The 13863-nt window shown below is 48.1% G+C and overlaps 5 protein-coding genes across 5 annotated transcripts; 4 read left to right on the forward strand and 1 right to left on the reverse strand.

The window, feature by feature from the left end:
* Positions 1-1552: 1552 nt before the first annotated feature.
* pxa1 (putative peroxisomal ABC transporter (PXA1)) lies at positions 1553-4018 on the forward strand (the record flags this gene model as incomplete). The annotated part of the gene is made up of 1 exon (XM_057069561.1): positions 1553-4018. The coding sequence occupies one exon, from the start codon at positions 1553-1555 to the stop codon at positions 4016-4018; it is 2466 nt and encodes an 821-aa protein (XP_056916172.1).
* Positions 4019-4424: 406 nt separating this feature from the next.
* On the reverse strand, positions 4425-5780 carry N7503_010016 (uncharacterized protein; the record flags this gene model as incomplete). The annotated part of the gene is made up of 3 exons (XM_057069562.1): positions 4425-4733; positions 4789-5633; positions 5684-5780. The coding sequence occupies 3 exons, from the start codon at positions 5778-5780 to the stop codon at positions 4425-4427; spliced, it is 1251 nt and encodes a 416-aa protein (XP_056916173.1).
* Positions 5781-7254: 1474 nt separating this feature from the next.
* On the forward strand, positions 7255-8327 carry N7503_010017 (DODA-type extradiol aromatic ring-opening family dioxygenase; the record flags this gene model as incomplete). The annotated part of the gene is made up of 5 exons (XM_057069563.1): positions 7255-7303; positions 7360-7503; positions 7567-7753; positions 7806-7931; positions 7988-8327. The coding sequence occupies 5 exons, from the start codon at positions 7255-7257 to the stop codon at positions 8325-8327; spliced, it is 846 nt and encodes a 281-aa protein (XP_056916174.1).
* Positions 8328-8704: 377 nt separating this feature from the next.
* On the forward strand, positions 8705-10804 carry N7503_010018 (molybdopterin cofactor biosynthetic protein; the record flags this gene model as incomplete). Its single annotated transcript, XM_057069564.1, has 2 exons — positions 8705-9959; positions 10107-10804. 2 exons carry the CDS (start codon positions 8705-8707, stop codon positions 10802-10804), a joined length of 1953 nt encoding a protein of 650 aa, XP_056916175.1.
* Positions 10805-11084: 280 nt separating this feature from the next.
* On the forward strand, positions 11085-12287 carry N7503_010019 (FAD-dependent oxidoreductase; the record flags this gene model as incomplete). Its single annotated transcript, XM_057069565.1, has 1 exon — positions 11085-12287. The coding sequence occupies one exon, from the start codon at positions 11085-11087 to the stop codon at positions 12285-12287; it is 1203 nt and encodes a 400-aa protein (XP_056916176.1).
* Positions 12288-13863: the final 1576 nt, after the last annotated feature.

Below are 13863 nucleotides of genomic sequence, written 5' to 3' on the forward strand. Positions count from 1 at the left end.
GTTAGAGCGGATCTTATAAGTAGAGACAGCAGCCAGTCATCATACTGGATGGAACACACGTGTATTACTCTTTTACAAGGATTTTGATCCCGAGCGGGGCCCTCTAGTGGCCGTGGGTAAGGGTTCATAACGATTGGCGCGTGGCTTACAAGGCGTCTAGCTTGAGTATTCAAGCCTTGAGCCCCACACTAGGGGACATCCAGAAAGGCTATTATATTATCTGTTCTACTCTGGGTTTCTATGTGAAGCTCGCAGGTCTTCAAGACCTAGGATAGGGAAATAAGAAAAGAATGGCATTGCCAGGTAGTAACCGAGGTCCGTTACCATTCAAAGCCTTAGTCATGGACCGCGTGAATGAACAGTGTTATTGCAACAGACTGTGGGCAGACAATAAGAAAGCTCATGCTAGGCAGCAGTTTTTCATGGGCATCTCAAGGACCGCCCCACCGCCGGGCCACCGGCATAGTACCCGAAGTCATAGGGCTGACCGGCGAGTCATCGAATAGACCCACCTCTGAGTAGGTTCGATTCTCGTATGCGTTTTCGAGCAGAGCTCGAAGCATCGCCCCCAGCCACGTGCTTAAGGTGTACGGGAAGGGTTGACTGTACAAACGCACGAGGCATTGTATTTTATGTGAAAATGGTACGCAAGCTACCACAAGTTCCAGGATAGGGGACTTCTTATCTGTATCCCAACCTCTGGGTTATCCCGCTTCTCATCCGCAGTTGCCCTGGCATGTCCTCGGTAATCCAAATTGACTGGATTTTTATTGGCTGCTATCCCCACCAAGCATATCTACTGGCAACTAGGTTCGTAATAGCCAGTCACTACAACTTTTTGAAAATCCACACCATGCCCCAATCTTGCGGTCATAGGTTGAAGATCGTAACTTGAGCTTGAAAGCCTTGAAGAACCAGCAGGACTCTCTTCTGCGAGGCCCGGACCTAGAATTTACTCAGTGGGTCTGACTCTGAACCCATCAAAGCGGTGGCATCTTAAATAGGAAAGCCCCACCTGTAGAGGAGACAAGCACAGGCACATATAGTGACCTACCAATATGAACCCAGTCTACGTTGATTAGTAGAGAATGGCGGTTACAATAATTCAATGAGGAGATACTTATGAGAATTCCATGTATTCCCACTACATACTTTGAAGAAACAGTATAGCTAGTCACCTGGGCGTTTCGTCGCATCCTTTGTGGAAGATGCCCCAAAACATGATATTCCGTAAATTTGTCTTTTTGGGAACAAAATAACAGCAGGAAATATGGTGTACTTAAACGATACATAGATTATGATGCAATAACTCACACATAACTAAGTACCCCACATGTAACTCCACCCCACAGGAGCTTCCCCAGGCACGTGCCGCATCTCCGCCCGAGGTTCACATGCAAATGATGCAACTGTCAACTTGCATCTTGAACCTCCCTTTGATCTTCGCTCTTCCTCTATATCCTTACCAGCACAACATCTGCATGGACTGGGCGTTTTGAGCTTGACCCATGGCCTACAACCCCAGCGCACTTTAAGCCAATCGGGCTTCAAAATGGCCAACCAGTCAACTCTCCGCCGCCCGGAGGACCCCCTCCTCGCCCTTTATTTACACTATTCCGAACTGTTTCGCTCTCGTGTGCGTCGTACCACGAAAACCACCCGTCTGATAGCTACGGTCGCCCTACTTTTGTCTATCATCGGCTCAGGATATGGAGGATTCAAGTGGCTGCGCGAACGCGCAAGGGACCGAGCCCAAGGCCGCCGACTGTTGCGTCGGAACTCAGGAATACGTGGCAAGGATGGCTCTCGAACGATCTATGTGCCCTACAAGGGCTCACGTACTTCCAAAGTCATGATCCATCCCACCAAGATGACCACGTTTGACGCCCATCGACGACTCTTTTTAAACCCGCCGGCATCAGCGCGGAGTATTGAGGAAGGCTCGGCGAGCCAAATCCCGCCGCCTACAACAAAGCCAGGCTTGAATCTGGCATTTCTGCACCAGTTCCTCAGCTTGGGGAGTATCATGGTTCCCAGGTGGGGAAGCAAAGAGACAGGATTGTTATTGGGCCATGGCCTGTTTCTTCTACTACGAACATATCTCTCCCTACTGATTGCACGGTTAGACGGTGAACTTGTCAGAGATTTGGTCGCTGGCAAAGGCCGACCTTTTATGTGGGGCATTGTCAAGTGGTGTGGCATCGGCACCCTTGCCTCCTACACCAATGCAATGATCAAATTCCTCCAGTCCAAGGTGTCGATCGCCTTCCGGACCCGTCTCACAAGATACATTCACGACCTCTATCTGACTGACAATGACAACTATTACAAGCTGATGAATCTGGACGGAGGTATCGGGCAAGGCCCTGATCAGTTCATCACACAAGATCTTACCCTTTTCTGCTCCGCCGCTGCTTCATTGTACTCCTCCATGGGCAAGCCTATGGTGGATCTCTTTGTGTTCAATTATCAATTGTACCGGTCGCTTGGCCCACTGGCTCTGAGTGGGATTCTCGCTGGCTACTTCAGCACGGCTGTAGTGCTTCGCAAGCTATCCCCGCCGTTCGGCAAGCTCAAGGCTGTCGAGGGTAAAAAAGAGGGCGACTTCCGTGGCCTGCACTCCCGACTTCTGGCTAATGCGGAAGAGATCTCATTCTATGGCGGTGCCGATATTGAGAGAGTCTTCTTGGTCAAGAGCTTCAAGGATCTGCAGCGCTGGATGGAAGGTATCTACAGCCTGAAGATCCGGTATAATATGTTGGAGGACATTATCTTGAAATACTCCTGGTCTGCCTTTGGTTATTTAATCACTTCTTTGCCAATCTTCCTTCCCGCCTGGGGTGGGTCAGGCGGTGCCATGGAAATGATCGACGCACCCGAGAGCATGGGCCGTGAACGAGGTCGTATGAAGGAATTTATCACCAACAAGCGCCTTATGTTATCATTGGCGGATGCAGGCGGTCGCATGATGTACAGTATCAAAGATATTTCCGAACTTGCAGGCTACACTTCACGTGTGTACACCCTCATCTCAACTTTGCACCGCGTCCACGCCAGCGCATACTATCCGCCTCGAGGATCATACTCCGAGCTCTATTCTCTCGCCGATGCACAAGGCACCACACACAACGGCTTCGATGGGGTTCGTCTGGAGCAGGTTCCTATCGTGGCACCATCGCTTTACCCCATGGGTGGTGATGAGCTAATCGACTCACTGTCGTTCATTGTTCATTCTGGTGATCATCTTCTCATTTCGGGACCTAATGGCGTGGGCAAGTCCGCAATTCCTCGTATCGTCGCGGGCCTTTGGCCTATTTATCGTGGACTGGTAAGCCGCCCACGTAAATTCGGCCTAGATGGTATTATGTTCCTCCCACAGCGACCATACCTAAGTGTTGGTACTCTGCGAGACCAGGTCATTTACCCTCACACTGAGATCGACATGCACGAGGCCGGAGGGACCGATGCAAACTTGCAGAAGATTCTCGATGCTGCGCACCTAGGCTACCTGCCAGCCCGTGAGGGTGGATGGGATGCTCGCAAGGAGTGGAAAGATGTGTTGAGTGGTGGAGAGAAGCAGCGTATGGGCATGGCTCGGCTTTTCTACCATGAGCCACGATACGCCTTCCTCGATGAAGGTACTTCCGCCGTCTCTTCTGATGTAGAGGGCCTGCTGTATGAACGTGCCAAGGAGCGCGGTATCACTCTCATCACCATCTCCACTCGTGCATCTCTGAAGAAATACCACACCTTTAACCTGAGCCTTGGTCTTGGAGACGAAGGTGAGCGCTGGGAATTTGAGAGAATTGGCACTGAGAAGGAGAAGCTTGGTGTTGAGAAGGAGCTACAGGAGCTGCGCAAGCGTCTCGACAAGGTTGACGAATGGAAACAGCGTCGCGAGGATATTGAGAAGGAGTTGTGTAAAGTTTGGACGGCAAATGATGGCGAAATTGCACCCCCGCCATATCAGGAAGAGGAGCCTGTTTCAGAGGTTCTAGAGGCAGAGCCTACCAACTAAATTAGCATCTTGGCTTACCACAGCTAATCACGCTGACTCGCATCACATTTATTGCTCTTTTTTTGCCTCTTTGAGATTGTCCTGCATTTGGCCAGATCTAGGAACATTTATTTGACATAGCATTTGACATCTGTTTTGTATACTCAATTACTATTTATACCCAACAGCTTCCAATTTTATACACCTGCCATCTAAGTATAGGAAAATAATTCAAATTGTAACTACTATGAGCAACAGTCGACTCTTCTATCTGGTAACTTTTCAACAAATGCAACGCTAAACAACAACCCCATCGGGAAGCAATATGAATGACCTAGATGTACCATTCAAGCAAGATGGACTTCCTTGCTTCCGCTATGATCTCAAATTCCAAGTCTATTTACTCCATCTCAGCCTTTTAAGACACTCAAGAGCTCTTCTTGATATCCGCATGACGGAAACGGCGCGTCCGAGTCCGCAGCATCTCCGCTCGCTCCTCAAGGGTCATATTGACCTGATCTCCAATCGGGATAAGGCATTTCGCCAAATGGATATAGTTCTTGCGCAGCAGGTTCACCGTAATGAAGATGTAATCCACATTCCGGAACACAAGAGCGCGCTCCTCAGCATAGCGATCCTTCTGCTTGATGAATGCCGCAGGATGATCTCTCCAGTGACGACGAGGGTTAAGATGATGCGAAGTGTGGTACCCATCGTTGAAAGAAAAGCGGTTACTCTGGACATTGTTAGTATTGCTCGAAAATATGGAGACAGAGTCGAGTCGAACTCACCGGCACGTCGATCAAAGTGATACTTGAAAGATAATCCGAGTCTGGATCAGCTGGATCCACAAATGCATGTTGTCCCCAGTTTCCCACCATCAAACCAATTCGCATGACGGTAAGCGGAAGGATGTACACGAAAAGAGTGGCGCGGGCGTTCACGTAGTTATAGAGCAGGTAGATGAAAAGATAGTTGCTCAGTTCCCAGAAAGCAACCTTGCACGCATACTTTTTCTGTCCCTTGCTCCAGAAGTAACGCGGCAACTCAGCCCAAATAAAGAAGAAGAATCGACCGACATAGCACGCAAAGTCAGCGACACTATCTCTGTCATAGAACATCGTTGTACTCAGATCTTGAGCACCATTGCCTTCGACATGGTGATGCTTGATATGGTGGTAGAAATATGAGTTCCACGTATGGCCAAGCAAAGGATCAAGCACATAAGGGAAAAGCGTATCGAAGATCCAATACTGAGGCGCAAGGACACCGCCCATATGGATATGCTGATGCTTCATCAGCGTAAAGGCACCACAGTAGAACAACTGCATAGCCCAGTGGAGCACACCACGCCACCAGGAGAAATTGTAAAAAAGATAGATGCCGCTGGGCACCAGCGTCGTGAAGTACAGGATAAGATGTGTTAGCATGACCACATCTGTTGGGAAGCGGACGACGCCTTGAGCCCATTTCATGTAAGGCTGTAGTACATAGCGGTGCACCGGAGCGGGCAGTTTATCATGTAATAATGAGTTATCCCATAGCTGGAAGACTGTTGGATCGAATGTCGAATGGGAAACATTGTTCATGTCATAGAGCTTTTGTGATAGTTTCTCATGCGATGTTTTGGCTTCGCCTTTTTACTGTAAGCGGATTGCCCAATTTACGGGTGGTGAGCAAACTCACTTATTGAGGCTGGCTCGTTGATCAGGGCATCGATCACCAGTCGATCCTGTAGGGTCAACTGGGGATCTGTGTAGGTTGTCGGATCCATGGGATCCATGATAGGCAGCTGTGCCGTGGCTTTAGCGTTTAGTATTGGTTTACGGAAGCACACGGATAAACATAGGCACTCACAGTTGATCGAGAGGGTTTTTGAACTCTCGTCGCCTAGTGGTACCGGATGGGATTAGGTGTTGATTTTAAGGGCGATGGAAATAGAAATGCACAGGTGGATAGACGTCAACCCCCTAGCAGTATACTGCATTGGGCAACGCGTGGTCTCAGGGGTGGGAAGAGTTTTCCCTTTGTTTAATGTGGGTCTGATGAGCTGATTACTGGAATGAGCCAATTCGCGACCTTGATTTCTTACATATACATGAACATAAATTATATTATGAATCTTATTATAACGGTGATCAGCATTTAATATGCAAGTCTAATTTCTAAGGGTCATGGGTGTGCTACATGAATGTTTGTTTTTCATTCTGGGGTGGAGACTCCACGGTCGGGATGGAAACTTCCCCTGAGTATTTTACCAAACACTTTTAGATTTCAAACATAGGACCCATCAAACTATCAAGCATTTGATGCGCAATCCAATTAGATCGATCTCCACATCTATTATAAGCATCAAAAATGTCCACCTCTCGATGAGTTATGCAACTGATTGAGCTGAGTAAGCTACCTCAATCATATGGAATACGAATGGATACGCCAGCTTTTCCTATGTGAAGGCAACAATCAAAGTTTACTATTAGAGGTTGCTTAAAACTGAAATTGAAACAATAAAAATAGAAGCTCTGGCTGTTGATGTTTAAAAGTATACACGTACCCTAGTACGGCATTCATACCACTTCGTAGGCTTGGGAGTGAGTCAAACCTCGAAATTGGGAGTCCCCAATGAAAATATATGTCAGCGACATGCACGAAGGGTCCCTCATGACCAGACCTCGGGTCCCTGTGCAAATGAGTTCCAAATCCATGTTTCTCACCGATCAATTCGATAATGTATTGTTTATTTATCATGCTTCGATTCAAGGTTGAAAAAGTAATGTTGTCGATCTTAAAGTAGGCCAACACTACTAAAGCCATCAAAGTTTACTTTTGTATATACATCACCTAATATTGATAGGTGCAAATATGTAGACATTGTGGCGTGATAATCTTAGGCCTCAAATTCAGCTTCTACCCTCTTCTAAAACCATTCGAATGCTTTAACTTGGTTCAAGTTATTGCTCTTTGTGAACCCAACAGTCGTCTACTTTGGATGAGAACCTAGAAATTTCACAGTTTATCTACTTTTATGTTCTCGAAATAAACCCTCGACTATAGGTAGCTTCTCCAAGAAGTATAGCTAAGGTCGAGTATGCGATCTCGGGTTTATTGAACCAAACCTCGGACTCCGCGCGGGCCGGAGTTGCTTTTAAGCGGCACCCATTATAAAATTATACTGGACCCCGCGTCCGCGTGTAACGCGGTTGGGATCGAACAATTACCTCTTAAGGCTACAACACGACAACATTCAAACCATCATAATGACTGATGCCGAAAACACGCGGCTGCCGACCTATTTTATTGGTCATGGTGAGACATGGATTGAGCCCAGCATGTTCATATAAAGTGCTGATAGTTTTCCTCAGGCGGTGTTAGTATCATGTTTAAACCCGAGCACGAGGCCGTTCGACAAGGCCTGCGTGAGCTTGGCAAACAAATTAAAACCCTGAAACCAGACGCAGTTGTTCTTACGTGTGGCGAGTTTGAAGGTGAAAGTGATGCCATCCAAGGTAAATCATATCCATGGATCCAGCCGGAATTATTGAAGCAAGTCCAGACTAATCGGTTTCTAGTCAACTTCAAAGAGCCAACTAAGGTGTGGCATGATCTTGGCCCTTCGTGGAGAAAGACCTTCCCGCATGTATTTGAATATGAATATGAGCATAAATCCTCCCGTGCCTTGGCCGAGAAGGTTTTTCAACATCTGCAAAGCCAGGGCGTGAAAGTTGAAAGTACCGAGCGGGATCTGGATCATGGAGTGTAAGTATACCATCTTATAGCCAGTGGGATACATATACTGACTCTGACGCAGATGGGTTCCCTTCAAGTTGATGTTCCCAGAGGGAGACGAATTGGACGTTCCAATCTTACAAATGTCAACTTATGTCGGCGATGACCTTAAGGCTCATGTCGAACTTGGAAAAGCACTTTCTACTCTGTATGAACTCATAATGTCTTTTTGGCATATAGAAAATTTGCTAACAACACTTGCAGTCCTGGTCGTATCCTCCTGATTGGCTCCGGTATGCTCTGTCATAACCTCCCGGCCACTCGACAGGGAACTAGTGATACGAGCATTGCTTTGGCTCTTGAAGCTGCTGCTAAAGATGCGCTTGATGCGCCCACACCAGAGGAGAGAACCGCTAGGTTCTTGGATTTCCAGAAGAATGCTGACTGGATTGATGCCCATCCGACTCCGGAGCATGTCTTGCCATTATATATGACTCTGGGGGCTGGGCATGACCTCGAGGGGTATGAAGTGTGGAACGAAGATAAATGCATTATCGGGCAGTCATATTATACCTTCAGGTTGGGTGCACTTCCAACAGATTAAACAATAACAAAATCAATCTCAAATGTTTTACCTGGAGAACAGCGTCAAGAGTCTTGCCAGATTATCACCAGCGAATGTTGAGACTTGGTCAAAAGCCTTAGCGAAACAATCAATTTGAGACAGAGAACCTGACACTTTACGGTCCGCCACTCGCCCGCACCTGTTAGGTTTGATAGTGGATTCGAGTGTGGAAAGTGTGACTAAATGACGCGGAGTCCACCGACATTCATGGGATTACTAAGGGTGCCCCACCCGATAACAGCATGTCCACGCGATAAGCCAACTCTAGAACTCCCCCCTCGCTTGACAGGGATTATATTATTTTCTCTCCTCCCAAGATGCCTCTAATGGTTCGTTGAAATTTGCACATAGTGGGTATGCTGTATAGGCGAGTTTTAACCCATGCCCCTCGCGGGGTTTTTGCGCGGGCTCGGTGGCAAAGCACCAGCTCCATTCCCTCAAGGGCGACCACGACCGAGATCCCCCCACATAATACCCCCAGACTCACAGCTCTGAAAACCGCGAAGCCTTTCTCCGATTTCCTCACCGATACCTTCAACCGCCAGCATGACTACCTCCGAATCAGTGTCACCGAACGGTGTAACCTCCGATGCTTATATTGCATGCCTGAAGAGGGCGTCGAGCTCTCTCCTCCAGCACGATTGTTGACGTCGCCGGAAATTGTCTACCTGTCATCATTATTCGTCTCCCAAGGCGTTACAAAAATTCGGTTGACTGGTGGCGAACCTACCGTACGGAAGGACATCGTTCCTCTAATGCAGAGGATTGGCCAGCTGCGAGAGAACGGGCTCCGAGAACTGTGTTTGACTACCAACGGGATTTCCTTACATCGAAAGCTTGATCCTATGGTGGAAGCAGGTCTCACAGGCGTGAATTTGAGTCTTGACACGCTCGATCCTTTCCAGTTCCAGATCATGACACGACGGAAGGGATTCGATGCTGTGATGAAAAGCATCGATCGGATTCTGGAAATGAATAAACTCGGTGCTGGAATCAAATTGAAGATCAATTGCGTGGTTATGCGCGGCATGAACGATCGCGAGATTCTACCGTTCGTCGAGCTCGGCCGCGAGTTGCCTATCGAGGTGCGGTTCATCGAGTATATGCCGTTTGATGGAAATAAGTGGAATAAAGGGAAGATGTTCTCTTATGAAGAGATGCTGGCAGTCATCCGTGAAAAGTATCCATCGTTGGAGAAAGTTGTCGGCCACAAAAATGATACCAGTAAGACCTATAAGGTCCCTGGCTTTGAAGGTCGCGTCGGCTTCATCACCAGCATGACGCACAACTTTTGTGGGACCTGTAACAGGCTGCGCATCACTGGCGACGGTAATTTGAAAGTTTGTCTCTTCGGGAACACCGAGGTCTCTCTGCGGGATATCATTCGCAAGGAAAATGACGGACAGCCCATCGACGAAGACGCATTAAAAGAGCTCCGTCTGCTCGAAACAGTGCAGGAAGCGGCTCGTCTCAGTGACGAGGGAGGCTTGATTCCTGAGCGGGAACGCGAGCTTTTGGATATCATTGGTTTGGCTGTGAAGCGCAAGAAGGAAAAGCACGCCGGGATGGGCGAACTTGAGAATATGAAGAACAGGCCCATGATTCTTATTGGTGGGTAGCGTCCTTTATGAATTTGAATGATTTACGATTTGCATATTTGTTGGAGCTTGAGGCACAGGACCTGAGTTCCTTGCATGTACTTACGGTCTCATATTGAGAGCTTGGATTTGCGGAATCCTATGCTGATAGTTGTATTAGATAGTAAAAAATACCCATGGCCGTTCTCCAGTTCACGAGCAACATCAAGAGTTCCTTTGCATCTTCTTTCTTCATCAGGGCTGTCCCAGGCTCGCCTTTACCACACCGGACGACCTAGCACACAAACCGAAGAAGCCAAGCCACAAAAAGAAACCAAACCCACCCCTCGATCTCTACCCAATATTTCAGACTCTGAACTCCCACATCTCACCCCTTCTCAAACCGTGCACATGACACAAATCACTGAGAAACCAGAAACGAAACGACTAGCCACCGCCGCATGCACAGTCTCCTTCTCGAACCAAAAGCCATGGCAAATCCTACGAAAAGGCGAAGGCACACACAAAGGCGACGTGTATAGCGTCGCCCGCATTGCAGGTATCATGGCGGCGAAACGAACACCAGATATCGTCCCGTTGTGCCATCCCGGAATTGGTATTACGGGCGTGGAGGTTAGTGTGGAGCTTGTTGCACCTGAAGCACATGATACGCAGGATCATGGTGCCATGCAGATCGTCGCTACGGTCAGCTGTTTTGGTCGTACTGGAGTGGAGATGGAGGCTATGACGGCTACTATGGGTGCTGCGTTGACTGTTTATGATATGCTTAAGGCTGTGGATAAGGGGATGATTATTGGGGCTGTACGGTTAATAGAGAAACAAGGTGGTAAAAGTGGGCATTGGATTCGAGAGGAGTGATTGAGTATTTTATCCTGGAGTTGATGGACTTGTTCATTGCTTCGTCCGATCGCCGGGTTCTCGGATCCGGGCAGTCGGATCCGAACTGGATATCCGTTACATCGACTTGCTGACTGTAAGACCAGATTATCAGCCTCGAGTCCCATCAACTCATGTATATAAATACAGTTCTTCCTCAGATTTATATGCACTAGAATCAGTTTAGCTAAGAACAATCAACATCAACATCCACAAGTCCTCAAAAATTTTACTACATCCGCCATATTGCATCAGCGTTGAAATGGCCTCCAACAACATCGCAATCATCGGTGCAGGACTTTCAGGCCTAGCGCTAGCACTGTCCCTTCACAAACAGGGAATCTTCTGCACCATTTACGAATCCCGTCCCGCCTCCCTAGACATAGGCGGTGCAATCATGCTCTCACCCAACGCACTTCGCATCCTCGACGCAATAGGCATCTACAAAATCATTAAACCCCTTGGCTACTCATTCAAATACCTCCACTTTTACACCGGAACACCACTGGATACCTACGAATTCGGAAACGCCGACAAATACGACTACGACGCCCTCCGTATCTACCGCTATGAAATAATAGATGCACTCGTCAAAGCCGTGCAAGAACGTGGCATAACCATCGAATACGGGAAGAAGTTTACTCACGTAATCTCCGAGACTGAGCGAGATGTTACATGGGCCTTCGAAGATGGGACGACGGGCACCGCTACTTGTCTTGTCGGTGCTGATGGGATCCATTCCCGTGTCCGAAAATATCTCTACCCAGATCTCGAGCCAATTTTCACTAATGCCATCGGTGTTACGGCTGCGATACCTACATCACAGCTCAAAAAGGGTGACTACGAACTCCCGTTGACGATCATGAATCCAAAGCACGGAGCTTTCATTATGGCGCCGCAACTTCCCGATGGTTCGGAGCTCCTCATCGGCAAGCAGAAGCGCGTAGCGGAGATGGGTCGTCAGGGCTGGAACGAGCTCCTCAGTGACAAACAGTGGTGTGTTAATTTCCTCCGTGAAGGAGCCGAAGATTTTCCCGAGATCATACAATCTGCTGTTTCGGATATACCCGTTAACAAAATCAATCTTTGGCCGTTTTATGTTGTGCCTAAGCTTGATACGTGGGCTTCTGATAAGTGCCGGGTTGTGATTTTGGGGGATGCCGCTCATGCTATTCCACCGACGGCTGGTCAAGGTATCAATCAGGCATTTGAGGATGTGTTTTCATACTCGCTTGTGCTGGCTAAGTGTGGTGGTGGGGATCTTAAGGGTGGGTTGAAGAGGTGGCAGGTTGGGAGGCAGGAGAGGGTTGATCGGGTGTTGGAGCTTAATGGGCAAATTGACGCGAGGCGAATGCCGAAGGATGGGAATGTGGATTCTGAGTTGGAGAGTAAGCCGTTTGATTTGAGATGGCTTTATAGTCCGGACTTTGAGGTTATGGTGAAGGGTTGGCTGGAAGATATTTGAGGGATCTGTATGGTGATTATTTGTTTCAAGGATCTAATAGACTAGCATATTATCGACCTATATCTTGATCAAAGGGTTACTGAAACAAAGGATTCCGTGCAACAAGAGATACATTGTTCATCGCGGCTCACTGCCACTCCCTCCCTGAGTTACGGTCGGGCCGTGTGGTAAGCTAGTATCCTTCAATCGTACCTCCAGAAGCGGGAGGTAGAGATGACCGTATGGGTAATGGTGGCATTGATGATGGGATGGCAAAGCCCCGTAGACAACGCCCGACCCCTGGCTGACTTCATTTTCCGTTGATACACGCAGGACCAGTACAAGATAGACAACTGGGCTCTACTTTGGTGTTATTTGAGCAGCATCTATCGAACATGCCAACCGTGAATGCCGATCTGTCCGACGTGTCTCATATGGAGGAGTGGAAGCGCTTGGCCGTACCAGTAACGCTGGTTTTCAATATCTATCTCTAAATCCAAGACTAAGCTTCCATGGTTCACATGTAGACAAGGAAGGTCGGGGAAGCTGACCTCTAGTTGGCCGTGGAAGGAAGCTTTGAATGATTCCCAACAAGGCGAGAATAGTCGCCGCAATTCCAAAGACAATCGAGCAGATTATTTCTGGTGTCATAGCTCTTCATGAAAATGGGCTGTGGGTCAATTGATGTGCCAATCGGATATGACTGCTTTTTTTTTGGAGGAGCCTTGGTTGATGTGTAGCGGTTTTTGGTACTCAAGTTTGGTCTTCAGAAGTATGACTTGGGATGGAAAAAGAATGAATGAATGAATGTTTCCGAGGAGCTAGGACAAGAGCTTTCAAGATGGGTCTTTAAGGCAGTGCCTGCTGAGCCTGGAATCACTAGGCGAGTGATTGGGCCTGTGTTTCCATCTGAGAATACTGACTGGGCCAGAACGTAGTAGGCGAGCATTAGATATACTCAGTGGAAGGCCTGACAGGTCAATTCATGATGCACCGGCTCAATATGTTATTTTGTGGCTTATGGGAAGAGGAGCCAGTGCTCGTTAGCCTGCTCTCGCACCGGAAACATTTGCTGGTCAATATCAAATTTGGTCCGTTCAGAGAAAAAGACCCAATTTTTAGCATCATTGAGCCTGTGGAGTCTGCCAGAACAGGAAGGTGGTTTGTTGCAAGCCGCCGATCAAGCCGCTGGGCCTGTGCGCATGTGGCAAGGAGTTGGTGTAGAATATAGGCCAATAAGATGAAGAAGCTTCTTCCGGGCCTTGATGTGGGTCGATCCTTCACTGAGCCTGTGAAAAATGCATGGCTGCGAGCGCCTGGTCATCAAGTCGTATAATTGGAGCCAGCAAGTCGCTGAAGTGGGGGCGTTTTGATCAGGGGTGTGAGCCTGTGCAGAGCCTCGAAAATCCATAATGTACAAGGCTACTCGGACGTATATCTGTGTGATTGTTATCCCGCCCTAAATTATATCACAAATCTGATGTGTATTGCTCTGGGAAAACTAAGTTACACCCATGAACGGCACCGGAGACGAGACCGACAACCTTCCCGTAAGCCGCAAAAACACTCAACCAACAATGGAATCAAAATCCAGCAC

The sequence above is a fragment of the Penicillium pulvis genome (assembly GCF_028828015.1).
Source record: "Penicillium pulvis strain IBT 33274 chromosome Unknown scaffold_8_segment0_segment0, whole genome shotgun sequence".
Lineage (NCBI taxonomy): Eukaryota > Fungi > Ascomycota > Eurotiomycetes > Eurotiales > Aspergillaceae > Penicillium > Penicillium pulvis.